The following is a 24,931-nucleotide window of genomic DNA, read 5'->3' as shown; positions in this document are numbered from 1 at the left end:
GATCATGAGCATCAGCGACAGTTGATGCATTAAGTGCAATGCTGCTCCAGCTGGCAGTGATGGATGCTTCAGTTGATCCTCTGTTCCATAGAACCATAGCAATTCTACCTCCACTAAGTGGACCAGCCCAAACCTAAGCACATGATTATGGCTTATAAATAAGTGTTAAATATCACCGCTTTTGCTTGTATAGTTTATCTTACTTCTTGGTCTCCATCTTGTTGCACTTTGTGCCCTTGTACCCCAAGCTCATCTGTTCATAATCATGTAAGCTTAGGATCGTATCATCTCTAATTTGGAGAAATGAAGTAATGATCGGTGCGTTTTCGTGACCTTGGTTAACTGCAATGACATTTTGATTGCTGAGGATTTCCTTGGTTTCTTTGCTCATTGAGCGGATGTCACAGCCAATCAAGAGGGGTGCCTGCTTAAAGGTGTGCACGGTTTGTTGGATAATGTTGTTCTTGACCTTGGGTAACTGCAATGACACTAAGCTCAAATGTAGGCATATCATTACCTTCACTAGAGCCCATATGCTAAAATGGGAGCGGTACTCTTCTGTTGTCATACCCCCATTTCCAACTTCTAGCATGTCTGGGTCTGAAAGCAGAGGCAGCTGCCCGTTCAAGAGAAAGCATACTGGTTGCTGGAAATGTTTACAGGCCTGAAGGACTTACCATTCCATCCACCAGGCCCAGCATATGATGCCCACTTGTTGTTCTTGTCGGCAATAGCTGTCATGCTGAAACATTTAAGGGCAGTAAGATGCATCGTCCATTTATAAGACAATGGAGACAAATCAGGTCAAATTCCATGCAAATTTTGCCCAAAATCAGTCAGGGCCGTTATAGCCTGTCAGGTCTGAAACTTCACCTTGCCCAAGTGTCCTTGATGTCACCCGTAGTTCTCCAACTGTTTCCTACACCTGCCCATGTCCCTGGGTCATCCACTCCCCTACACAGCAATGTCATTTTAAAACTGAACGATTGAATTCAAATCATATTTGAGCCACACAAAAAATGTAACAGTTACCATTCACAAAGGGAGAAGAAAATATTCCTCCCAGAATTCAGAAGTGCTTTGCTCATCGCGTTATATCTGCATTTTATCGTATGAAAATTCCAGTCTCCCAAAATAGGATGAACAGATGTAACTGTCAATAGTTCTTGTGATTCCTGGTCACCTTGGCTGAGGACTCATTCCCTGGTTATTGCAGTTGTCATACTTTAAGTAGTCGACTCCCTTTGAATCATCAAATGATCAAAATCATAATTCAGTTCGGAAGCAGGAAAGAAAGTTGCTTGATGTGTTTAAAGTTTTGTTCTAAGTGGGACTTAAGGTACCCAAGATGCAAAGGTTTTTGCATCTTTGTCTTCGTACCCAAGCGAACCGGGCATCAATTTGCTGCAAGTCCGTGACCTGAAAGTAGAAAGATGATGAGATTTGAGAAAGAAAACTATAATTTAAAGCATGGCATCCATTCAACTTTGTGTTTGTTGTTTTGTTATGAATGAATACCCTGCATCACCATAGATCCCTAGCTTGAGCCCTTTTCCATGCACATAGTCTGCCAAGGCTGGTATTCCCGATGGGAACGTTGATGCATTTGCAGCTAGATTGCCCTGTGAAAATACAGAAAGCTAGATTACCCCCTCTAGAATCTTAGTTCATCTTTACTTTGGTGAAAATCATTTTTGTAATCTTTCTTTTGCTACTAATTGCTTGCTGCATATACGAGTCTATCATCATTTACTCACCTCGGAGTCCCTATCATATGCTGCCCAGCAATCATCTGCAGTTTCACAAATGTTCAGTTGTCATCTGACTCAACTGAGCATCAGCTGCACAAGTAAATAAGAAATCTCGAGAAACTACCTATGTTGATATACTCATATCCAAGCTTTGCAAGGCCGTTATCCGCCATAGCATCAGCTGCACAAGTAAATCATGACCTCTGCAGCAGTTTGTGGTGCGACTGCAACTGATTTTGAGGCAGCAGTGTAGTCGTAGTAGTCTTACCGATTTCTCGAATTATCTCTTCGTTTATTTTGCAGTGGAAGTGGTTCCAACTATTCCAACTGATTTTTTTTCCAAATAATAATAACAATAATTAGTGACAATTGGATGGAATCATGAAAACGGTAAATGGTGAGAAAACCAGGCCACCGAGGTGAAAAACCAAATCTCATCATCAAGGACCAAGGGCTGAAAGCTGAAAACTAACACCTTACAACAAACTCTAAGACCAGCAGTTTACCCCATCTGGGGAGTCCGGCCAAGGCCATTCTCCAGTGCCGCTCTCCTAGCCGCCGCCGCCGCTGACCTCGCTGGCCTGATCGCGGCCGCTGACGTCGATAGCAAGAGGAAGAAGAAAGCACACAAGGGTGCCTTCCCCGCCATGTCGAGAGAAAAATGTGTGCCTCGGCGCTGCAAGTGCTGTGGTGTTCAGCAGGTAAGGTGGTTATATATAGGAAATTGGCCAGTATTAAGACAAGAATCTGTTCACGAGTTTCGGATCCCACGGAGCCGGACACCATGGCCGGCAGAGGCCAATATACTTTGGGTACTCCGATCCATACGCGGATGCAAGCTCTATCGTCAAGGATTGATAGGTGGCTGTCTCTTGTTATTAAAATCTTCGTAAGTTTGTATAGCAACAAGGTTTATTGATCGTGGGATTGAGATATCCTTCCACTTGGATTCAGACAGAATTTTAAATAAAGCACTTCAATGTAATATTCGAAAAAATTTTCGGGAATCTTATGTTAGGTCTATAAAATTCCTATGGATTCGAGCACTGCACATAAAATTCATAGAATATTTTTTTGTTTCAGAGACATTTATGAAAAATTTGTATCGGATTGGCACTATATGGAATACATTATTTGATTTAGTTTCCTTTGTTCCAAATAGACCTTAGTGTCGTAAACATAGGCACATTCACTACAATAGTTCCAAGCTCTAGGAACATTTTTGCAGTCAACAACTTAAGCATGTTTTCAGAGGAACTTTATTTAATTTTTTGCATGGAAACTTTATTCCGTTTGTCACAAATCCACATCAAAGTGCTCTCTTAAACAGGGAAGGCCAACAATTACTTAAGCCACGCATCTGAATGGCTCTTCATAATAATTTTGACGCTCTGCAACCAAAAGAAATAAAATCACTTGCTGGAACTATCTTAAAACAATTGTCTAATATTCATATATCTGGACTTTATTCTGCATGCATCCTTGGACATTGAGGCTGGGATTTGAATAAATCCCATTATCTTAAAATATGTCTGGACTTCGAAATTATTTGTTTATACGAGGGAACCAATTTTATGATGTCATAATCTTTATATGATCATTCAGCCAGAACAATATTTTTTTTAATAATATATCCAATAATGTATTCACATTGCAGCAACATTCCAAGGCAACATTTCCACAGTAACACAGGTTTGGACGTAGTTCACAGTAATTGAGGTTTGGAGGTTACCAGCCTGACGACAGAGCGTCAGGTACCCTGAGGAGGAAGACAGATCAAATTCTCACTTTCTAACAGTGGAGATCAGGAAGCTGGTATAATTGCGTATTGCAATTTTACAGCTATTTGCATGTAAAATACAAGGCCACAATGTACTCACTTTGTTTGATCCTAGGTGTTCACATGGAGCCATTCATATAAGTAATTGTCTTTTATCTATTTCCCGTAATTCTTTGGGACGCTTGAATCCGTTGATTCTTACAGGTACATGCAAAGGTGAGAATCCAGTCAAGCTACTTTGGGGTCAACACATACATCTTGCAAGCATGAGTATCCACTGTCTCCTTCAGCTCTCCTTGCACGGATGATGTAATCTCATTCTGCAACCAAGAAAAATCACACTCAACAAAAAAGTTTGAGAATTCATCACAAAGAAAAAGAATAAAGATTGAGACAACTGCAAGAAAAATAATGACTTGTCTATGATCAGAGAAAATCCATGCTTACTGTCCACAGATTATGAGCATCAACGACGGTTGATGCATTAAGACCAATGCTGCTCCAGCTTTCAGTGACTGATGCTTCAGCAGACCCTCTGTTCCATAGAACAACTGCAACCCTCCCTGGACTCAATGGCCCAGCCCAGACCTGATCACAAGATCATGGATATAACTATATCAGCTACTTTGCTACTCATGACATTGTGCAAAGCTTCTTGTATTTACCTCTTGGTCTCCATCCTGTTGCACTTTGTGCCCTTGCACCCCAAGCCCATCTACTCACGAATCGTTGAAGCTCAGTATCGTATCAGCTCATATTTCATAATAGGAGAAAAAACCGAAGGAATGGATGCAGTTTTTTTACTTTACCTTGGTTAACTGCGATGACATTCTGATTGCTGAGGATTTCCTTGGTATCATTGCTCATAGAGCGGATGTCGCAGCCAATCAGAAGAGGTGCCTGCATCACGGCGGTTCAGTGCCATGGGCATGAAAACGAGCAGTTCTACTGTTCTGATGGTTATGCATTTCGTTACCTTCGCCAGAGCCCATATGCTGAAATGGGAGCGGTACTCCTCTGTTGTCATTCCTCCGTTTCCGACTTCCAGCGTGTCTGGATCTGACAACATAAATAGCATTTCATTCAGAACTGAAGTAATGGCAAGCCCAAAGCTTACATGAGCCCTAAGGACTAACCATTCCATCCACCAGGTCCTGCATAAGATGCCCACTTGCCGTTGGTGTCAGCGATAACCGTTATGCTGAAACATGACCCTGCAAGAATATGCATCAGACATTGATGGCAATAATGAGCAGGGCATGTTCCTTGTGAACTTCACCAAAAATTGGCATACTTCTTCATCACAGTTGTACCCTGTCATGGTGTCATGTACTAATGTTCGATGATCTCATCAAAAGAAAAAAATGTGTAATAATGTTCACCTTCCCCAGTTGTCCTGGATGTCACCGGTTGTTCTCCAACTGTTTCCTACACCAATTGCCCATGTTGCTGGGTCATTCACTCCCCTACACAACAACTTTTCCAAAACTAAACAACTGAATTCAAAGTTCAAACACAAAATTCGATCAGCTTCAAAAGATTGAAAGAGCAACAGTTACCATTCACAAAGGGAGAAGAAAATGTCCCTCCCAGAATTCAGAAGCGCTTTGCTCATGTTGACATATCTGAATAATGTCGCAAGACAGTTTCAGTTTCTCAAAATAGCAAGATAAAGAGGACCTATTAAAATCGAATTATCTTTCATGCACACCTTGGTTGTGGACTCAGTCCCTGGTCATTGCAGTTGTCATACTTCAAGTAGTCAACTCCCTTTGATTATTTTTAATGAAAAAGAAAAAACATCAGTTGAGGCATTAAAGAAAGGCGTTGTTTTCATTTTCTCACACGCTTAAAAGCTTTTAGGTGTCAGAGGCTAGAATAGCCCCTTGCGTTGCATAACGCTAGTGACCAGGTTCCCTCTATGATGCGCATAGCCGAACACGTTAAAAAAGTTTCGATCTAGATGACACAAAAGGTTGGATATAGAGGCTCGATTTCTATCCATTATCTAAAAAAGATGACACAAAAGGTACCCATGATGCGAAGCTTTTTGCGTCTTGTTCTTGATATCCAAGCGAACCAGACATCTTATTGCTGCAAGTTCGCGACCTGAAAGAAGGTTTACATTATTTTAGAGGGAAAACCACAATTGAAGCATGGAATTCTTTCTGTCATCGAATTTCTATTTCTGCCAGCTAATTTTGTCAGTCATACAACTTTGTGGTTTTCAATTATGTGTACCCTGCGTCACCATAAACTCCGAGCTTGAGCCCTTTCCCGTGCACATAGTCTGCCAGGACCTTTATTCCTGATGGGAATGTTGATGGATTTGCAACAAGATTACCCTGTAAAAGAAAAAAGCTGTTCATTTTACTGATCGGGCAGAGTGTACCCATTTCAGCAGTGTCATCTAGTTTTACTTTGCTGAGCATAAGAATGAAACAGGAAGTTTTGTTTTCTACTCTTTATTCAACAATTACAGTTCTACTTAATGCACACCTGGGAGTCTCTATCATAGGCTGCCCAACAATCATCTGCAGTTTACGAAATATTCAGTTCTCAAATTTCTTTTTCAACTGAGAAATGGACCAAAGAAAATAGGGAAAGAACAAGATAGCAAATATCAAGACTACCTATGTTGATATAGTCATAACCAAGCTTTGCAAGGCCGCTATCCACCATCGCATCAGCTGCACTTGCAAATCATCATTTTTGCATCATTTGGTAGCGCAACTGCATCACATTCAAGGTTGGAGCAGTGCAAGCCTTACCGATTTGTCGAATTATATCTTCGTTTATATTGCAGGCGAAATGATTCCAACTATTCCACCTGAATGTTTCACATATTTTAAGAGATGCGCTAGTTCAAAAATAATGCTAGTGCATTATAAAATTCCAGTACTTTCTATGTTCACAGTGGCCTTTTGAGGCAAAACTGGTGTTTACAGTGTTCTTATGCACTTGGAGCTGAAACAAGGATTTTAAGAGATGAGAGGACTCTGTTTTAGGTGTGTACCGTAAAAGAGCTCTAAAAAAAGGGATCTCGTCTTCCGTCAGGAAGTGACCACCAACCTGTGCTCGCAATTGGGGTATTTTTACCATTTTTTAAAGATGAGTAGCATGGAGGTACAAGCCTCGGTAATGAATATTTTCTGAGTTAGTTTGGAAAGAAAATCTGAAATAGTTAAAAATTTCGGATTTGACTGTATTTAAGATCATCAGTTTTTTGACAGTAGTTAGGAATTTTGGATTTAGTTGTAAGTGCCCGATGAGCCATGATTCTATGTTATAATGATATGAAATAAATATTATTCTGTTACTTCATATGTGTAATATCCAGGTAGTTAGACAATGGGATACTAAGTTTGGATGTATTATATGTATGCATGATATGGTGTATATACGTTGTACAAAGCACTAGGGGTATAATTGTAATTTAGGAATTATGTAAGTACTTGAGTGTAATTGTGTAAAAGTACTCTTAAGTGGTAAACCTAAATGATTATAGAAAAGAAAAGTGCAAAAGTTAAATAAACCTAAGAAAAATAGACTTTTATTGGAAACTAAGGACTTAGGTGTAATTAACACAAAGGTATAAGGGTTTACATGTGAAATGGTTGAAAGATAAAAGTAAAACTCAGATTTACTTAAGGGCTAAAGTGTAAAAAGAGCTAGTCATGATTACTGCAGGCAATCTTACAAAAAGACCCTAATCATTAAAGCATTGTGTTTGAATTATAACAAAAAGTTTATAATTTGAATTTTGTTTAAAAGTTTAAAATAAAACTGTATCCTTTGAGGTTTTGAACTGGAACCCTAAAGCATTATTGTAGGGTTTGAAATTCTTTACAACTTTGCTTTAGACATTTTTCTCACTAGGGTTTTCTATCAATGGGAAATATTTCTTTACAGAGGAGTCCCTGGAAGTTTTCATTTCGCAAAGGGGTCCTTCTGACTCCTGTCTGCCTTCTTCCTCCTGTGTCACCCTCGCTTCTCCTCTGCTGCCGTTCTGCCACCGCCGCTCACCGCCGGCGCAGTCCCCCGAGCGCCACCTCCTGCTGGATTTCCCTTCCACGCGTCGCCCCTTGCCTTCCCCACTTCTACTCCCCTCCCTCCTTGGCATCTCCTGCACTCGCCATGCATGCACCACCGCCGCTCGGCCGCCACCGAGCCGCCGCCGTGGCGAGCCCCAAATCGAGTGCCCAGCCCCTGTGTTTGCGCGCGCTTGAGTACTACCGCTACCCCGCCGAGCTGTTGGTCGCATTCTTCTCCTCTTTCTCCACTCCCACGCCTCGGAACGCCGTCGCCATCGCCGCCCGAACACCGGCGAGCTCGAGCTCACCGTCGCCCCACCCCTCCACGGCCGCTCCGCCTACACTGGTCCCGTCTTTAGCTCCACCGCATCCCCGCGCAGTTGTCCGACCAATTTCCTTCCCCGCTCAGGCACCGGAGCGCCGCCGCGCCGTTCTTCCCGGCCGCCGCCTCGGCCTCGCCGTGGGCAGGCCCGTACAGTCCTCCCCGACCCCATCCAAAACTCTCAGAAGGTTGCCCTCAACTCCCTCATGCTGTTCCCCCTCTTCTTCCCCGCCGCCGGCGACGAGCCTCGCCGGAATCGACGGTCAAAGATGTCCTCCCCGCTCTGACTCCGGCTAAGGGCTACATTGCAAGCATTCAAATTCTTCTAGGGTCCTTTATGCAAAGTTTCAGTCCCTTCCTCTATTTCAAATTAGTGAAGTTCAAAAATGTGTAGGAATTCATAGAAAAATCATAAAAATACCAAACTTGTTGGGTTAGAATCCTTATGATGAGTTCTACAACTTTTATTTCACAGTAAAGTTATGAAAATGCATAGTTTGTTCTGTATTTTAAATACAAGTAAAGGGATGTTTTAATTGAATCTTATGATCTATAGCTTTGCTGCTGTTGATTTTTGGAGCATATGTTGCATATGATTTGAGTAGGCTTGTGTAAATTTTTGAGGCATAGATCAGCCCTTTAGCTAGAGTATTTTGTTACTTTTGTTATATGTTCGTGAAAGCTTCACAAATTAATTTCAAAAGCACCTGTGCATATTTAGGGAAGCAATTTCTACCATAACTTGATCTTTATAAGTATAATCCATCATAAAAATTTGAGAATCAGAAACCTAATATAACTTGAGTTATAAATTTCAAACTTAAATTCAAAGGTATTTCTTAAATAATAATTATTATGCATGAAAACTTATGAAACTTTTCTGGAATGCTAGTCTTGAGTAGTTTATGATGTCCTTATGTTTTGAACCCTAGTTTTAGTGTAAAACTCCAGATATAATTTCATCTTGAAATTTTAATCTTGATCTTGTTTAATTTTATGGCTTAGTTCTTTTTAGAATAAAATTCCAATAAAACTACAGTAATTAGATCTAATACCAATCTATGTTCAGTAAAGTTTGTAGCTATTGTTTTGAAATATCTTGCTCTGTAAAAATTATTCAAGTTAAACATATTATTCGATTAAGTGAATTGTTCTAATTATCTATTATATAAAATATTTAGAGAAATATTATTTCAATTAAACCCACTTAGGATAAGTTTCATAAATATTAATTTATTTTTCCTAATATAATATTGGCTTAACTAATCTAAAGTTAACCATAATTAAATAATAACCTAAGGTTAATTACAATGTTTAGCTAATAAAATAAATGGAGATTGTTAAGTGTATTTAGAATTGCTTATGGTAACTAGATATGCCACCTAATGTAGTTAATTGGATGTTTAGGGTAACCCCCCGGTTGCCTAATGAGACTAGTTAGTTTAGTTAATACTCAATAAATGACTGCCCAGTGCAGGATAGTCAGGTTATTTGTTGTAATGTAATGTTCTTTTGTTTGGATTGCAACTTTATTGTGAATTAACATAAAAGTACATGCATTCCATAACTTGTAACTTTGCATCTCATATAGACTCGACCACTCTCGCTGACGGGGATTATCAGCTAATTCCGGAACCAGAAGGAGTTTGTTCTGAAGATCCCGGAAGTCTCATCGCGGAATTCTCTAAAGCCCCGAACCAAGGTTCGGAAGAAAATTTGACTAACCCCAGCCCCACCAGCGAAGGCAAGCCCCGGACATAACCCTTACTTTATCTACACTGCGAATTATACTATTTATATATATCTTTATGCATTAAGTTCTTAGGAATTGTTTGAAAACCTTAGTTGCATAATTCCAGGAACCAATGTATTGTACACTAGAACTTGAGTCCGACTAGCTACTATGCTTATAGGACCGGTAGAAGTCGAGTGATTTCCTGTCACTCGCGCGATATAGGAATTGTGATGTTTACATTCCTGTTATTATTATAAGGATGACAGGCCGGATCTTGTGAGGTATCATATTGAGATGATACCCGTCTGTGTATGGAATTTGATAAGGTCGCAGTGTGTGGAAGCGGTGGTTAAGCGTTTGAAAGTACTAGCCACATGCCGTGAAATATGGTAAGCGGTAAGCCTAGTAACCAATCGGCCCGAGGAGTGGACATACCCCCCACCACATATATTTGCTTCTTTTGGTTACTTTGTTCGACGTGTAGGAATACGTGTTGCTGGGCAACCAGGAGTACGGGTTTTGTAGTCGCGCTACAGACGTACGTCCTGCATTTTGGAAGTGCGTATGGTGCTGTAGTCGCTTGTGGTGGATCTGATCCACGAGTCGGAATGAAAGGCAAACGGTTGCTTCGGAACAACCCTTTGGTGTTCCAAGCGTGTGTGTTAGGTTTATCCTTGCAAGGTTTTGAATCTGGATTCAGGAATCGTCCGCCTCTCACGATGAATGAGACTGCTTACCCCCTTTACCACATAGAGTAACAAGAGCAACTTTGTGATTATCAAAGATGGTGTTTGATTAAAGATTCTACCATGTTTGAATAGTTATAGATGCTTACCTAGAATGGTTAATCCACTAGAACCTGAAAGCTAAAAGTTGAAAATAAGGATCTACTCTTTGTTGCTTTTCAGCTAAAAACTCTACCTAAAGCTAAAAGCCTTCATGAGTCTAGCTATGGGTTAAGGTATACCCAATTCCGGGTAAGTCTTGCTGAGTATTAGTATACTCAGCCTTGCTTTTGTTGATTTACTTCAGGTAATCTTCCTGATGAGCCAGCTTTCATTACACCGTGGCCCTACCCCTTGCCTGATGGTTGGTCCGTGGAGTGGGATCCGTCCCCGGCCAACACAGATTCCGCCGAGTGATATTATGCCAGGGCTAGCATAATATCTGTAATAACGACGTGTACAATGTTTACGCTTTTAAACTCCGTTGCTTGACTTATAACTTAAACCTGTTTTGTAATAATCTTCCCTCAGTAGGAGCTACTGATGCTTTGTAAAATTTTTGTATTATCTCTGCCTGTGGTGTAAAATGTATTGGCATTTATATCTCTGGACTCACCTTCGTGTGAGGTACCTTGTTGGATCCTGCGTTCGGTGGTTTATCGGGACGTTACCCGACAGGCCAATAGGATTATACCGTTTGAAGCACGAGGTAGCCCTCCAGAGAGGACTCGCGTACTTGAGCCGGTGTAATTCAGGTTGGTTCTGCCACAGCTGGTATCAGAGCTAACAAGTGTACCCTGGAGATATAATTAGCCCTAAAAGTAATTTATAGTATAAAATTTGATTAATCAAGTATTTGCGAACTACGTTGGGTTCGTTAAGGTTTATGTATAGTACGTAAAGCCCTAGGGTAATGTTATAAGGGAAAATTAGAGGTGGCTGTACTATATATATATAAATCTAACTTCCAGCATTACTTTTCTGTTGAAACTTAAATTTATGCACAACCTAACCTTACTTTCAGTAACGACATCTTCGATCGTGAGGTAAGAAGGTAAGGATCCTCAGCCAACTGAGGGAGCTTGGCCTTCCTGTCGGTGATGCGAACCGAACGCTGTTTCTCAAGCAGTGGCTTACTTGAGATGCTGCCAATGTACCAACTTTGGTTGACTACATTGGGAGTAGATGGTTCGGCGCAGGGTATGGCGATCGCTGTTCATACCCCCGCATTTTGCGGTACCCCCGTGAATACGTTGTTTCAATAACGTATGTTAACGTTGTCTGTACGGCGGTAATTGTACAGATGCTGTTTCTATAGTGAGCAGTAATGAATAGGGACGCTTTCATGACATGCTGGCATGAAAGGTTCATTGGATATATATATGTGTATTGTGGTTTTCTGCAGGTACACTAACCACGATTACGAAACTAGGACGGATAGAACTTATCGACTAGTTAATAGAGAGAGACGTATTTATATTGTGCCACCGTAAGACCAAGGTTACTTGGCAGTTATTTTTGTTTGTGAGATCGAATAGTGCGTGCATGCATAATACATTAATCAACAAAAGGTATCTTTAATTCTATTGCTTTAAGAAATAGGTAACCTATTGGTATTTCTTAGTTGGGGTAAATAGCAATCTTTAGCTCTTAAGTATCCATCTGATTTCCAGCCTTTGCTGTTACCAGAATTAACTATCTTAATCCATTTACCTTGTGAGTTTTCCGCAGGGTAAATATATCTTACCATTTGCAATGTTGTCGCAGATGGCTGCTCCTTCCAATGCCTTTTGGGATCAGGAGGGGCACTTCCACACCAATGCTTTACATTGGGAAGGGTTTCCTCGTCTCTTATGGGAATCCTTAAGTCTGTTCCACTATACAGAGCCTCCTCAATACGATGGGGTAGAATATCGTGAGGAAGGAGTTCCTCGGTGCAGGGTTAAGATGACAATTCCTCCACACCCTTTCCGCTCCTCATGGCATTCCATAGAAGTGGAAGTGGTTGGATATCGTCTGGTTGATACCCTCGAAACTGCTGCCTTGGAAGCTATCAAACTTTTCTGCAATCAGCATCCGACTGAAGTTGCCGCATATCCTATTGGTTTATTTCCTACCATTGACCCTGATAATTTGGAATGGAATTTTCGGACAGAGCATCTTGGTCATATGCTAGGAGATCTGGCTGAAGAAACCGTCCGTATCATTACCAGGTTCATGGATGTGCAACATCATTACCAGATTCTACTGCGTCATGGTATGAATCAGATAACTGGTGTGGCTCAAAGCCACTATCAGAATGCTGACCGTCAAGTGACCCAAATAGTGGAATTACAAGCCTTGGTGACTCAAAAGGATGAAATCATTGCAGCAAGGGATGAGACAATCCTCCATCGAGAAGATCAGATCAATGAGAGTGATCATATTATCACTCAGCGTGACACTGTTATTGAGTTCCTACAGGCACAAATTCATGATCTGATACTTGTAGCTGATGATGCTCAGGCTCACATTGAGGAACTGCAGCAGCAACTGATACATCCCGCTATACCCATAATGCCTGAAGAAGAAGAAGAAGACCCAGAAGAGATTGAGGGTGTTTCAGAGATTGACTCTGAGCATGGGGATCCTGTTCTTAGTCCCTATCATTCTCCCTCTGGCAGTCAGTCGTCTATAGGCAACTTCGACGATATCTAGTGTCGTAAATTGTCGACTAGCTAGATGTAACATATGGGAGTGTAATAACCTAGGTAGTGTGTAACTTAGCTAGATCTCATGCCATTTGTTGTAACATAGATGGCCTGCGTAGGGATCTTTCGGATGTGTGAAGTGGAGAACGATCAGGATCAGTGTTGTAATATAAGTTTCCTGTTTATTCATCTTGTTCACAATCTTTATGATTCTGTAATGAGATGATTGAATGGAGTGTGTGTATTGTTTATCTAAGTCATATATCTTCTGAAATTGGGAGTAAGGCTATATGGTTAATGATGGACATCTCCTTTGTTTCAGATGGTTGGAGCCACGCGCGGAACCCCGGAAGGTTTCCGGGCAGATCAGGCTAGCGGTTCCCAACAACCTTCACCGCCACCTCCTAACCTTGCTGAGGTTATGGCTCGGCAAACTGAACTGCTCAACTTGCTGGTTCAAGCACAACAGAATCAGCAACATCAACAGTTCCGCGGAGGTCGTGATGACCGCAATCCTCCTGTGGCTAGTTACCAGGATTTCATCAGTACACAGCCTCCATTCTTCAGTAAAGCTGAAGAACCCTTGGATGCCGATGCTTGGCTCCATATCATTGAATCGAAGTTCGCTCTATTGACAATACCTTGCGCGGACTCAAGCAAAGCTTCCTTTGCCGCCCAGCAACTCCGAGGTGCTGCTCTGATCTGGTGGGACAATTTCTATGCCATGCAACCTGCAGGGCATGATATCACCTGGGATGAGTTTCGGGCAGCCTTTAGGGCACATTATATTCCTGAAGGATTGCTGGAGCGAAAATTGAATGAATTCTTGGCACTTACTCAAGGCACCAATACAGTCCTGCAGTATGCACAGAACTTCAATCATCTGAGTCAATATGCGGGATATCATGTGGATAATGATGCCAAGAAACAAGATCGTTTCCGTCGAGGCCTTAATACCAAGCTCAAGGAACGCCTGAATCTTGTGAAGGCTAATACTTTCAGCGAGCTGGTTAATATGGCTTTAACTCAAGAAGATTGCATCGTGGCACATCATTCCGAGAAGAAAAGGAAGACTCCTACTGGACCCTCGAGTGCTCAATCACCGAGGTATCGGGTTGTTCCCAATACATCGTTCAGAGCACCGCAGCGGAATGCCCCAACTAGTAGATTGGTTCTCAGGCCGCCCCAACAGCAGGGAAGGTATAGACCTCCCATTTCTCAGCAACAATCACAACCATCTGGCCCACGGCCAAATGTTCAACAAGTGCCACAGAGAGGCAGTAATTATCGCTGTTTCAATTGCGGGAGTGCGGATTATTTTATCCGAGATTGTCCGCGGCCCAAGAAACCTAATCAAGGGCAAGGCTCTACTCAGGGTAACCAGAACAAGGGCAAGAAGCCGGTGATGCAAGTCCGGCAAGGACGGATTAATTTCACCACTCTGACAGAACTTCCGGATGGAGCTCCCGTCATGTCGGGTACATTTTCTATTCATCACAAACCAGTTGTTACTTTATTTGATTCTGGAGCAACACATAGCTTTATTAGTAACAACTGTGGTACCCGGATAGGACTTGATTCTTGTTTCACTCAAGGGTCATATATGATCTCTACCCCTGGAGGAAAAATCACCTCCAACCAAATGGTTAAAAGTGTACCAATTCAGTTAGGTAGCATAGAAATAAAAACTGATTTGGTTTTACTAAGTTTGAAGGGTATTGATATTATACTTGGGATAGACTGGATGACTAAACATCAAGTGCGGTTAGATATTTCTTCCCGAGTTGTTGAAATTGATTCAGATATTTCTTGCCGAGTTGTTGAAATTGATTCACCATACTATGGGATCACCACCCTTATTCTGCCTCAGCCAGAATGTCTACATCCTTGCACTTATGCCATCGCAAATATCCAAGTCAAGGATATTCCTATAGTATGTGAATACCCCGATGTATTTTCAGACGACTTGCCTGGAATGCCACCAGATAGAGACATCGAGTTCATCATTGAACTTCAACCGGGCACCGCTCCTATTTCAAAGAGGCCGTATCGCATGCCTCCAAATGAATTAGCAGAACTGAAAATTCAGCTCCAAGATCTTCTTGATAAGGGTTATATATGTCTAAGTGCCTCACCTTGGGGTTGTTCTGCTCTCTTTGTCAAGAAGAAAGACGATAGCCTAAGGCTATGTGTCGATTACCGTCCACTCAATGCGGTTACCATCAAAAATAAGTACCCTCTTCCCCGCATTAACATTTTGTTCGATCAGCTAGCCGGAGCTAAGGTCTTCTCTAAGATTGACTTACGCTCTGGTTATCATCAGATCAAGATTAGGCCTTGTGATATTCCAAAAACGGCCTTTTCAACTAGATATGGACTTTATGAATATCTGGTTATGTCATTTGGACTTACCAATGCACCGGCATACTTTATATATCTCATGAATTCAGTATTCATGCCAGAACTCGACAAATTCGTCGTGGTCTTCATTGATGACATTCTAATATACTCCAAAACTAAAGAAGACCATGCTAATCATTTACGTGTCGTTCTACAACGACTACGTGATCATCGCCTTTATGCCAAATTCTCGAAATGTGAATTCTGGCTGGATAGTGTGAAATTTTTGGGACATACTATCTCTAGTCAAGGCATATCGGTTGATCCAACCAAAGTCCAAGAGGTTATGGACTAGAAACCTCCGACTTCAGTCCATCAAATTCGAAGTTTTCTTGGATTGGCAGGATACTATCGCCGATTCATTCCAGACTTCTCCAAGATAGCCAAACCAATGACTGAGCTACTTAAGAAAGAAGTTAAGTTCCGTTGGGATGATAGGTGTGAGGAAGCATTCCATACCTTGAGACAACTTCTGACGACTGCTCCTGTATTAGCTCAGCCAAATAACACTCAGCCTTTTGATGTCTATTGCGATGCTTCCGGAATTGGCCTTGGTTGTGTCCTTATATGCAAAACAACCGGGTTATTGCTTATGCATCCCGAGCACTCCAGACTCATGAGCAAAACTATCCAACGCATAATCTTGAATTAGCATCAGTTATCCATGCTCTCAAGATCTGGAGACATCATCTTATGGGCGCTAAGTGTAACATCTACACTGACCATAAGAGCCTCAAGTATATCTTCACTCAAGCTGACTTAAATATGAGGCAAAGGCGTTGGTTGGAATTGATTAAAGACTATGACCTTGAGGTACACTATCATCCGGGCAAAGCTAATGTGGTTGCGGATGCACTTAGCCGCAAGTCACATTGTCACTGCTTATCCGTATCCACCTTTAGTGACACTCTTTGCCATCAAATGAGAAAACTCAATCTAGAGATTATTCCTCAAGGTAGTCTGAATCTGCTATCCATTGAGTCTACTCTTCGAGATAGAATCATCATGTCGCAACTACATGATGAGGGTATCAAAATCATCAAATCAAAGCTATCTCAGGGAGAAGCCAAATATAAGTGTTTTCACACTGACCATCAAGGAACATTATGGTTCAACAATCGAATTGTTGTGCCCTAAAGATCATCAGCTTCGCAAGCAAATCCTTGAAGAAGCACATTTATCCAAGTTCTCTATTCATCCTGGTAGCACCAAGATGTATCAAGATCTGCGGCAACATTTTTGGTGGACCAGAATGAAAAGAGAAATTGCTAAATATGTATCCGAGTGCGATACGTGCCAGAGAGTCAAAGCCAGTCATCTTAAGACATCTGGTACACTTCAACCATTACCCATTCCGTCATGGAAATGGGAAGACATTAGCATGGATTTTATTGTCGGTCTTCCCAACACATTTCAAAAGCATGACTCCATATGGGTAATCATTGATAGACTCACAAAAACAGCTCATTTTCTTCCTGTGCATACCACTTACTCTGCTAAGAAGTATGCCGAAGTCTATCTGGACCAAATTGTTCGATTACATGAAGTTCCAAAAACCATCATCTCTGATCGAGGGCCCCAATTTATTGCACGGTTTTGGGAGCAATTGCAATCAGCTCTAGGGACCAAATTGATTCGAAGCTCCACGTATCATCCCCAGATTGATGGGCAGACTGAGCGAGTCAATCAAATTCTTGAAGACATGCTCCGAGCTTATATTATTCACTATGGTACAAGTTGGGACAAGTGCCTTGCTCTAGGTGAATTCTCTTACAACAACAGTTATCAAGCTAGTCTTCAGATGGCTCCTTTTGAAGCGTTATATGGTCGCAGATGTCGAACTCCTTTGAGTTGGTCCGAGACCGGTGAACGCAAAATCTTCGGACCAGACTTAGTCGTTGAAGCCGAAGATAAGGTTAAGATTATTCAGTTCAATCTTAAAGCCGCTCAGTCCAGACAGAAAAGCTACGCAGATAAGAGGAGGAAACCTCTGCAATTTCAAATAGGAGATTTTGTTTATCTTCAAGTATCTCCTACCAAAGGTGTCCAACGTTTCGGCATAAAAGGGAAATTAGCACCCCGGTATGTCGGACCCTTTGAAATTCTCAATGTTTGTGGCCCAGTGGCTTACAAGCTTCGCCTTCCGTCTCAATTGGCTGCTATTCACGATGTCTTCCATGTCTCCCAACTTAAGATGTGTGTCAAAGTACCCACGGAAATCGTTGAGACATGTGCCATTGAGATTGAACCCGATCTATCGTACATCGAACAACCTCTTCGAATCCTGGATACCAAGGAAAGATTCACCAGAAGAAGGGCAGTTAAGATGTACAAAATCTTATGGGATCATCACACCGAGGAAGAAGCGACTTGGGAAACAGAGTCTTATCTTCAACGGAATTTCCCAGACTTCCTTCAAGCCAATCCCCAAATCTAATCATTCGATTCTGTTCAAGCGTCGGAATCTCGGGACGAGATTCTTTTTAAGGGGGGAAGGCTGTAATATCCAGGTAGTTAGACAATGGGATACTAAGTTTGGATGTATTATATGTATGCATGATATGGTGTATATACGTTGTACAAAGCACTAGGGGTATAATTGTAATTTAGGAATTATGTAAGTACTTGAGTGTAATTGTGTAAAAGTACTCTTAAGTGGTAAACCTAAATGATTATAGAAAAGAAAAGTGCAAAAGTTAAATAAACCTAAGAAAAATAGACTTTTATTGGAAACTAAGGACTTAGGTGTAATTAACACAAAGGTATAATGGTTTACATGTGAAATGGTTGAAAGATAAAAGTAAAACTCAGATTTACTTAAGGGCTAAAGTGTAAAAAGAGCTAGTCATGATTACTGCAGGCAATCTTACAAAAAGACCCTAATCATTAAAGCATTGTGTTTGAATTATAACAAAAAGTTTATAATTTGAATTTTGTTTAAAAGTTTAAAATAAAACTGTATCCTTTGAGGTTTTGAACTGGAACCCTAAAGCATTATTGTAGGGTTTGAAATTCTTCACAACTTTGCTTTAGACATTTTTCTCACTAGGGTTTTCTATCAATGGGAAATCTTTCTTTACAGAGGAGTCCCTGGAAGTTTTTCATTTCGCAAACAGATCCTTCTGACTCCTGTCTGCCTTCTTCCTCCTGTGTCACCCTCGCTTCTCCTCTGCTGCCGTTCTGCCACCGCCGCTCACCGCCGGCGCAGTCCCCCGAGCGCCACCTCCAGCTGGATTTCCCTTCCACGCGTCGCCCCTTGCCTTCCCCACTTCTGCTCCCCTCCCTCCCTGGCATCTCCTGCACTCGCCACGCACGCACCACCGCCGCTCGGCCGCCGCCGAGCCGCCGCCGTGGCGAGCCCCAAATCGAGTGCCCAGCCCCTGTGTTTGCGCGCGCTTGAGTACTACCGCTACCCCGCCGAGCTGTTGGTCGCATTCTTCTCCTCTTTCTCCACTCCCACGCCTCGGAACGCCGTCGCCATCGCCGCCCGAACACCGGCGAGCTCGAGCTCACCGTCGCCCCACCCCTCCACGGCCGCTCCGCCTGCACTGGTCCCATCTTTAGCTCCACCGCATCCCCACGCAGTTGTCCGACCAATTTCCTTCCCCGCTCAGGCACCGGAGCGCCGCCGCGCCGTTCTTCCCGGCCGCCGCCTCGGCCTCGCCGTGGGCAGGCCCGTACAGTCCTCCCCGACCCCATCCAAAACTCTCAGAAGGTTGCCCTCAACTCCCTCATGCCGTTCCCCCTCTTCTTCCCCGCCGCCGGCGACGAGCCTCGCCGGAATCGACGGTCAAAGATGTCCTCCCCGCTCTGACTCCGGCTAAGGGCTACATTGCAAGCATTCAAATTCTTCTAGGGTCCTTTATGCAAAGTTTCAGTCCCTTCCTCTATTTCAAATTAGTGAAGTTCAAAAATGTGTAGGAGTTCATAGAAAAATCATAAAAATACCAAACTTGTTGGGTTAGAATCCTTATGATGAGTTCTACAACTTTTATTTCACAGTAAAGTTATGAAAATGCATAGTTTGTTCTGTATTTTAAATACAAGTAAAGGGATGTTTTAATTGAATCTTATGATCTATAGCTTTGCTGCTGTTGATTTTTGGAGCATATGTTGCATATGATTTGAGTAGGCTTGTGTAAATTTTTGAGGCATAGATCAGCCCTTTAGCTAGAGTATTTTGTTACTTTTGTTATATGTTCGTGAAAGCTTCACAAATTAATTTCAAAAGCACCTGTGCATATTTAGGGAAGCAATTTCTACCATAACTTGATCTTTATAAGTATAATCCATCATAAAAATTTGAGAATTAGAAACCCAATATAACTTGAGTTATAAATTTCAAGCTTAAATTCAAAGGTATTTCTTAAATAATAATTATTATGCATGAAAACTTATGAAACTTTTCTGGAATGCTAGTCTTGAGTAGTTTATGGTGTCCTTATGTTTTGAACCCTAGTTTTAGTGTAAAACTCCAGATATAATTTCATCTTGAAATTTTAATCTTGATCTTGTTTAATTTTATGGCTTAGTTCTTTTTAGAATAAAATTCCAATAAAACTACAATAATTAGATCTAATACCAATCTATGTTCAGTAGAGTTTGTAGCTACTGTTTTGAAATATCTTGCTCTGTAAAAATTATTCAAGTTAAACATATTATTCGATTAAGTGAATTGTTCTAATTATCTATTATATAAAATATTTAGAGAAATATTATTTCAATTAAACCCACTTAGGATAAGTTTCATAAATATTAATTTATTTTTCCTAATATAATATTGGCTTAACTAATCTAAAGTTAACCATAATTAAATAATAACCTAAGGTTAATTACAATGTTTAGCTAATAAAATAAATGGAGATTGTTAAGTGTATTTAGAATTGCTTATGGTAACTAGATATGCCACCTAATGTAGTTAATTGGATGTTTAGGGTAACCCCCCCCGGTTGCCTAATGAGACTAGTTAGTTTAGTTAATACTCAATAAATGACTGCCCAGTGCAGGATAGTCAGGTTATTTGTTGTAATGTAATGTTCTTTTGTTTGGATTGCAACTTTATTGTGAATTAACATAAAAGTACATGCATTCCATAACTTGTAACTTTGCATCTCATATAGACTCGACCACTCTCGCTGACGGGGATTATCAGCTAATTCCGGAACCAGAAGGAGTTTGTTCTGAAGATCCCGGAAGTCTCATCGCGGAATTCTCTGAAGCCCCGAACCAAGGTTCGGAAGAAAATTTGACTAACCCCAGCCCCACTAGCGAAGGCAAGTCCCGGACATAACCCTTACTTTATCTACACTGCGAATTATACTATTTATATATGTCTTTATGCATTAAGTTCTTAGGAATTGTTTGAAAACCTTAGTTGCATAATTCCAGGAACCAATGTATTGTACACTAGAATTTGAGTCCGACTAGCTGCTATGCTTATAGGACCGGTAGAAGTCAAGTGATTTCCTGTCACTCGCGCGATATAGGAATTGTGATGTTTACATTCCTGTTATTATTATAAGGATGACAGGCGGGATCTTGTGAGGTATCATATTGAGATGATACCCGTCTGTGTATGGAATTTGATAAGGTCGCAGTGTGTGGTAGCTGTGGTTAAGCGTTTGAAAGTACTAGCCACATGCTGTGAAATATGGTAAGCGGTAAGCCTAGTAACCAATCGGCCCGAGGAGTGGACATACCCCCCACCACATATATTTGCTTCTTTTGGTTACTTTGTTCGACGTGTAGGAATACGTGTTGCTGGGCAACCAGGAGTACGGGTTTTGTAGTCGCGCTACAGACGTACGTCCTGCATTTTGGAAGTGCGTATGGTGCTGTAGTCGCTTGTGGTGGATCTGATCCACGAGTCGGAATGAAAGGCAAACGGTTGCTTCGGAACAACCCTTTGGTGTTCCAAGCGTGTGTGTTAGGTTTATCCTTGCAAGGTTTTGAATCTGGATTCAGGAATCGTCCGCCTCTCACGATGAATGAGACTGCTTACCCCCTTTACCACATAGAGTAACAAGAGCAACTTTGTGATTATCAAAGATGGTGTTTGATTAAAGATTCTACCATGTTTGAATAGTTATAGATGCTTACCTAGAATGGTTAATCCACTAGAACCTGAAAGCTAAAAGTTGAAAATAAGGATCTACTCTTTGTTGCTTTTCAGCTAAAAACTCTACCTAAAGCTAAAAGCCTTCATGAGTCTAGCTATGGGCTAAGGTATACCCAATTCCGGGTAAGTCTTGCTGAGTATTAGTATACTCAGCCTTGCTTTTGTTGATTTACTTTAGGTAATCTTCCTGATGAGCCAGCTTTCATTACACCGTGGCCCTACCCCTTGCCTGATGGTTGGTCCGTGGAGTGGGATCCGTCCCCGGCCAACACAGATTCCGCCGAGTGATATTATGCTAGGGCTAGCATAATATCTGTAATAACGACGTGTACAATGTTTACGCTTTTAAACTCCGCTGCTTGACTTATAACTTAAACCTGTTTTGTAATAATCTTCCCTCAGTAGGAGCTACTGATGCTTTGTAAAATTTTTGTATTATCTCTGCCTGTGGTGTAAAATGTATTGGCATTTATATCTCTGGACTCACCTTCGTGTGAGGTATCTTGTTGGATCCTGCGTTCGGTGGTTTATCGGGACGTTACCCGACAGGCCAATAGGATTATACCGTTTGAAGCACGAGGTAGCCCTCCAGAGAGGACTCGCGTACTTGAGTCGGTGTAATTCAGGTTGGTTCTGCCACAATATGGTGATGAGTTTATCTTATATTCAACCTTGCTTGTATTCCATTTCTATTTATAGCACCCGAAAGCAACTCATTTCTATGAAACCCAACTAACCTTGTCCCAAAAAACATTTAAATCAATGTACCATTTTCACAAAGAACCTAATGTCTATTCTAATGAGTACCATCCGCAGAATCTTGAGTCGTACTTATCGTACTTCGACTGAAAAGTCCAATCAGTTACCAAAAGAGAAGCAACATGTGCAAGTTTAATATTATACCTATAATTTCCGACCTTAGCTTGTTTGAGGCCTACTTGAGTTGTTGCTTCACCTTATTTAGCTTATTGGTAGTCTTTGCAAGCTTCCTATTAGCATTCGCCAATTCCTCCTTTCACATCTTTGCATCATCTTCAGCTTTCAACTTTCTCCTCGTCAGTATCACCAGTCCTAATAAGCTCCCAATCAAGATCAACCCAGTTACAGGTCCCGCATGGGTTCTCGTCTTCCTGTAGACACTACCTAAACGCCGTTAATAATGCCAATATGAAACTGCAGAATCAAAATTTCTATGAAACAAGTAGTCAGGTACCTTTGGGCACCATGCAAAACTAGCAGCCAGCAGGGCTGAGAAAGGTCCAAGCGTGTTGTATAGCGATAGATATGCATGTCCTAACTTTACCAATCTTAACATCTGTTAGTCCATTCTGTGATCACAGAAGTAAAGTGCACATAAGATGTATTCACTCCGTTCCAAATTATTAGTTACTATTAGTTGCTTTGGATTTTCCAGATACATAAATTTTACTATATATTTAGACATAACAAGATGCATAGTAAAAGCTAAAACGACTAATATTTAGGATGTAGTATATGAAACGTGTGCATTTCAAGAGATAGTCATCATCCTACTAAGCCTCCATGGACGCTACGCACGCTCCATGTGAAAATTGAACCACTGAACCGGTAACTACATGGGGGCTGCAATCTGGCATCCCGTGTGTACCTCAATTTCGGCGTTTAAGGTACGGGATGGATTGGTGGTGGCCACAACTAATTTACATAGATCCTTGATATGGATCAGAGTGGTATCGAGGAATCCCCAAATTTCAGTGGAACCATGTTGCAGCGACACTGTAGGAACACACGTGTACGGCTCTGCGCTATCCCTTGCTGTCTTCGTTGCAGAGGGACACTATGTTATTAGTAGGAAAGAAGCAAAGGGATAATGTGCAAGCAATACGGTGGTACTTCTATATATGTAAAATAGTACTTCAAGAGTACTAAAATAAGGCTTGAACTCAGGACCAATATGCTGCCACCTTACATTGTTTGATCTAATTATATGTGAACAACGTGATCAATTCATCAAGAAACTGAAGGTGATCCTTCAAAAAAAAAAAGAAAGAAACTGAAGGTGACGAGCAAAGCCAGATGAGTTACATACTCAATTATTTTGCAAACATAGGCACAAGATATTATTGTACAGATTTTCTTTTATTGCCTCCTTTCTCCAACAAACACTACATCTTCTTTCCCCCACCAACAAAGAAACCAAAAGAAAAACTCCTGCTGCTAGTCAGTTTGCACTAGAATCATCACCATCTTGTACCAAGCTTCCGTAATAACAGCCCCGCCTTCCCTTCCATGAACTCCATCACTCTCAACTCTGCACCCACCTTCTTTTGCTGACCAACAACCCTGTACATACTCACTGATGATGCTCAGTTGCTCAAAGCTAGCATCACATCCAGCCTTGCTCAGTTGAAGCCTTTATGCAGCATCTTGGCAACGAGTGCATCTCCAAGTTTTTGCCACCTTCGACTTTGCAGATTAACTTGGACAGAGCACAAGAGGCTCTTAGATTTACATTATACTGCATCCAGGATCCTGTTCTTGCTGCGGGTAGGCAGGGTAGGAGTAGACGGGGTAGGACGGCATCGCGTTGTACTGCTGGTAGGCAGGGTACGAGACCGGCGCCACCGCCTGGTACTGGCCATAGCCACCGCCACCGCCGCTGCCCTTGCCGCCGCCGCCGCTCTCCTTGCCCTCCTTTCCTTCCTTCCCCTCCTTGCCACCACCGAAGCCGCCGCCGTAGCCCATGCCGCCGCCGCCGTAGCCGTAGCCGTAGCCGTACCCGTCTCCCTTCTTCTTGTCATCGCCGGAGCTGACGCTGAGCAGCTCCGCGTAGCCGAGGCTGCGCCGGAGCATCGTCGTCAGCGTGATCGGGTCCACGCCGTCGCCGACCACGATGATCTTGTCGCCCTCCATCGTGGCGGATGTCACACCTGCGGGATTCGGTAACTTGATTGTCAGAATTGATGGAGACTTCTCGCAAACAGAGTTGATTATGTTTAATTATTTTGAGCCTGATGATAACGGAGCGGCCAATCAAATTGCTGCGATTAGTTGATCTTACCATTCATGCCAACGGCAGCCTTGAAGGCCTTCCTCTTCTTCCTCTCGTCATCCAGGGGCAACTTGAGCACAATCTTTTGCTGCAGCGACAAAGAACCCCCAAACAAATTCAGAACAAAGACATTCAGACCAAAAAGAAAATCAAGAGATGAAAAGCTTGCGCAGGATCAGGAACCAACCTTGCCCATCTTTCTTGCACTGAACTGAAATCTTCACAGGAATATCCTGTCCTGGCCGTACAACGGTACTGGACTGTACTTGGAGTCAAGACTGTTGTGCGACTGGTGATGCAGGACGAGCTGCGGCAAGCTCTGTGAGTTGTGAGAGCGGAGATATT

The 24,931-nt window shown here is 42.0% G+C and overlaps 4 protein-coding genes across 5 annotated transcripts in view; 1 reads left to right on the top strand and 3 right to left on the bottom strand.

The window, feature by feature from the left end:
- Nucleotides 1-3,823, top strand: part of LOC112880179 (probable serine/threonine-protein kinase DDB_G0276461) — a 9,126-nt gene extending 5,303 nt beyond the window's left edge. Inside the window, exons 9-10 of one of the 2 annotated variants that reach the window (XR_003226259.1) lie at nt 3,409-3,566; nt 3,736-3,823. The gene's annotated coding sequence lies outside the window, so the exon portion shown is untranslated. Of the gene's footprint in view, nt 1; nt 328-3,408; nt 3,567-3,735 lie in introns of those variants that run through there. The other variant, XR_003226260.1, reaches the window with a different exon arrangement.
- On the bottom strand, nt 457-2,718 carry LOC112880181 (alpha-galactosidase-like). The gene is made up of 10 exons (XM_025944687.1): nt 2,258-2,718; nt 2,020-2,078; nt 1,876-1,932; nt 1,758-1,792; nt 1,519-1,622; nt 1,344-1,419; nt 1,184-1,242; nt 1,033-1,098; nt 874-954; nt 457-742 (listed from the first exon to the last, which is right to left on the bottom strand). Exons 1-10 carry the CDS (start codon nt 2,398-2,400, stop codon nt 625-627), a joined length of 798 nt encoding a protein of 265 aa, XP_025800472.1. The 5' UTR covers nt 2,401-2,718; the 3' UTR covers nt 457-624.
- LOC112880952 (alpha-galactosidase-like) lies at nt 3,765-23,834 on the bottom strand. The gene is made up of 15 exons (XM_025945679.1): nt 23,779-23,834; nt 6,303-6,361; nt 6,165-6,221; nt 6,031-6,065; nt 5,773-5,876; nt 5,565-5,640; nt 5,243-5,301; nt 5,091-5,156; nt 4,914-4,997; nt 4,668-4,732; nt 4,508-4,590; nt 4,341-4,431; nt 4,197-4,246; nt 3,979-4,119; nt 3,765-3,851 (listed from the first exon to the last, which is right to left on the bottom strand). The coding sequence occupies exons 1-15, from the start codon at nt 23,832-23,834 to the stop codon at nt 3,765-3,767; spliced, it is 1,113 nt and encodes a 370-aa protein (XP_025801464.1).
- Nucleotides 23,595-24,931, bottom strand: LOC112880763 (holotricin-3-like). Its single transcript, XM_025945522.1, has 3 exons — nt 24,774-24,931; nt 24,596-24,674; nt 23,595-24,464 (listed from the first exon to the last, which is right to left on the bottom strand). The coding sequence occupies exons 1-3, from the start codon at nt 24,780-24,782 to the stop codon at nt 24,043-24,045; spliced, it is 510 nt and encodes a 169-aa protein (XP_025801307.1). The 5' UTR covers nt 24,783-24,931; the 3' UTR covers nt 23,595-24,042.

This window comes from Panicum hallii, chromosome 2 (genome assembly GCF_002211085.1).
Source record: "Panicum hallii strain FIL2 chromosome 2, PHallii_v3.1, whole genome shotgun sequence".
Taxonomy (NCBI): domain Eukaryota; kingdom Viridiplantae; phylum Streptophyta; class Magnoliopsida; order Poales; family Poaceae; genus Panicum; species Panicum hallii.
This window is presented reverse-complemented; position numbering and strand designations above follow the sequence as displayed.

Coding starts and splice junctions, on each gene's coding strand:
- LOC112880181 (XM_025944687.1), bottom strand. CDS start 2,400: ATGGCGGGGAAGGCACCCTTGTGTGCTTTCTTCTTCCTCTTGCTATCG. Junction 1,099..1,183: donor GGAATGAGTCCTCAGCCAAG/GTGACCAGGAAT, acceptor GATAAAATGCAG/ATATAACGCGATGAGCAAAG. Junction 955..1,032: donor TTCTTCTCCCTTTGTGAATG/GTAACTGTTACA, acceptor ATTGCTGTGTAG/GGGAGTGGATGACCCAGGGA.
- LOC112880763 (XM_025945522.1), bottom strand. Junction 24,465..24,595: donor GGCTGCCGTTGGCATGAATG/GTAAGATCAACT, acceptor CGAATCCCGCAG/GTGTGACATCCGCCACGATG.
- LOC112880952 (XM_025945679.1), bottom strand. CDS start 23,834: ATGGAGTTCATGGAAGGGAAGGCGGGGCTGTTATTACGGAAGCTTGGT. Junction 6,222..6,302: donor AGATATAATTCGACAAATCG/GTAAGGCTTGCA, acceptor TTGCAAGTGCAG/CTGATGCGATGGTGGATAGC. Junction 3,852..3,978: donor ATGCTCATAATCTGTGGACA/GTAAGCATGGAT, acceptor TCTTGGTTGCAG/AATGAGATTACATCATCCGT.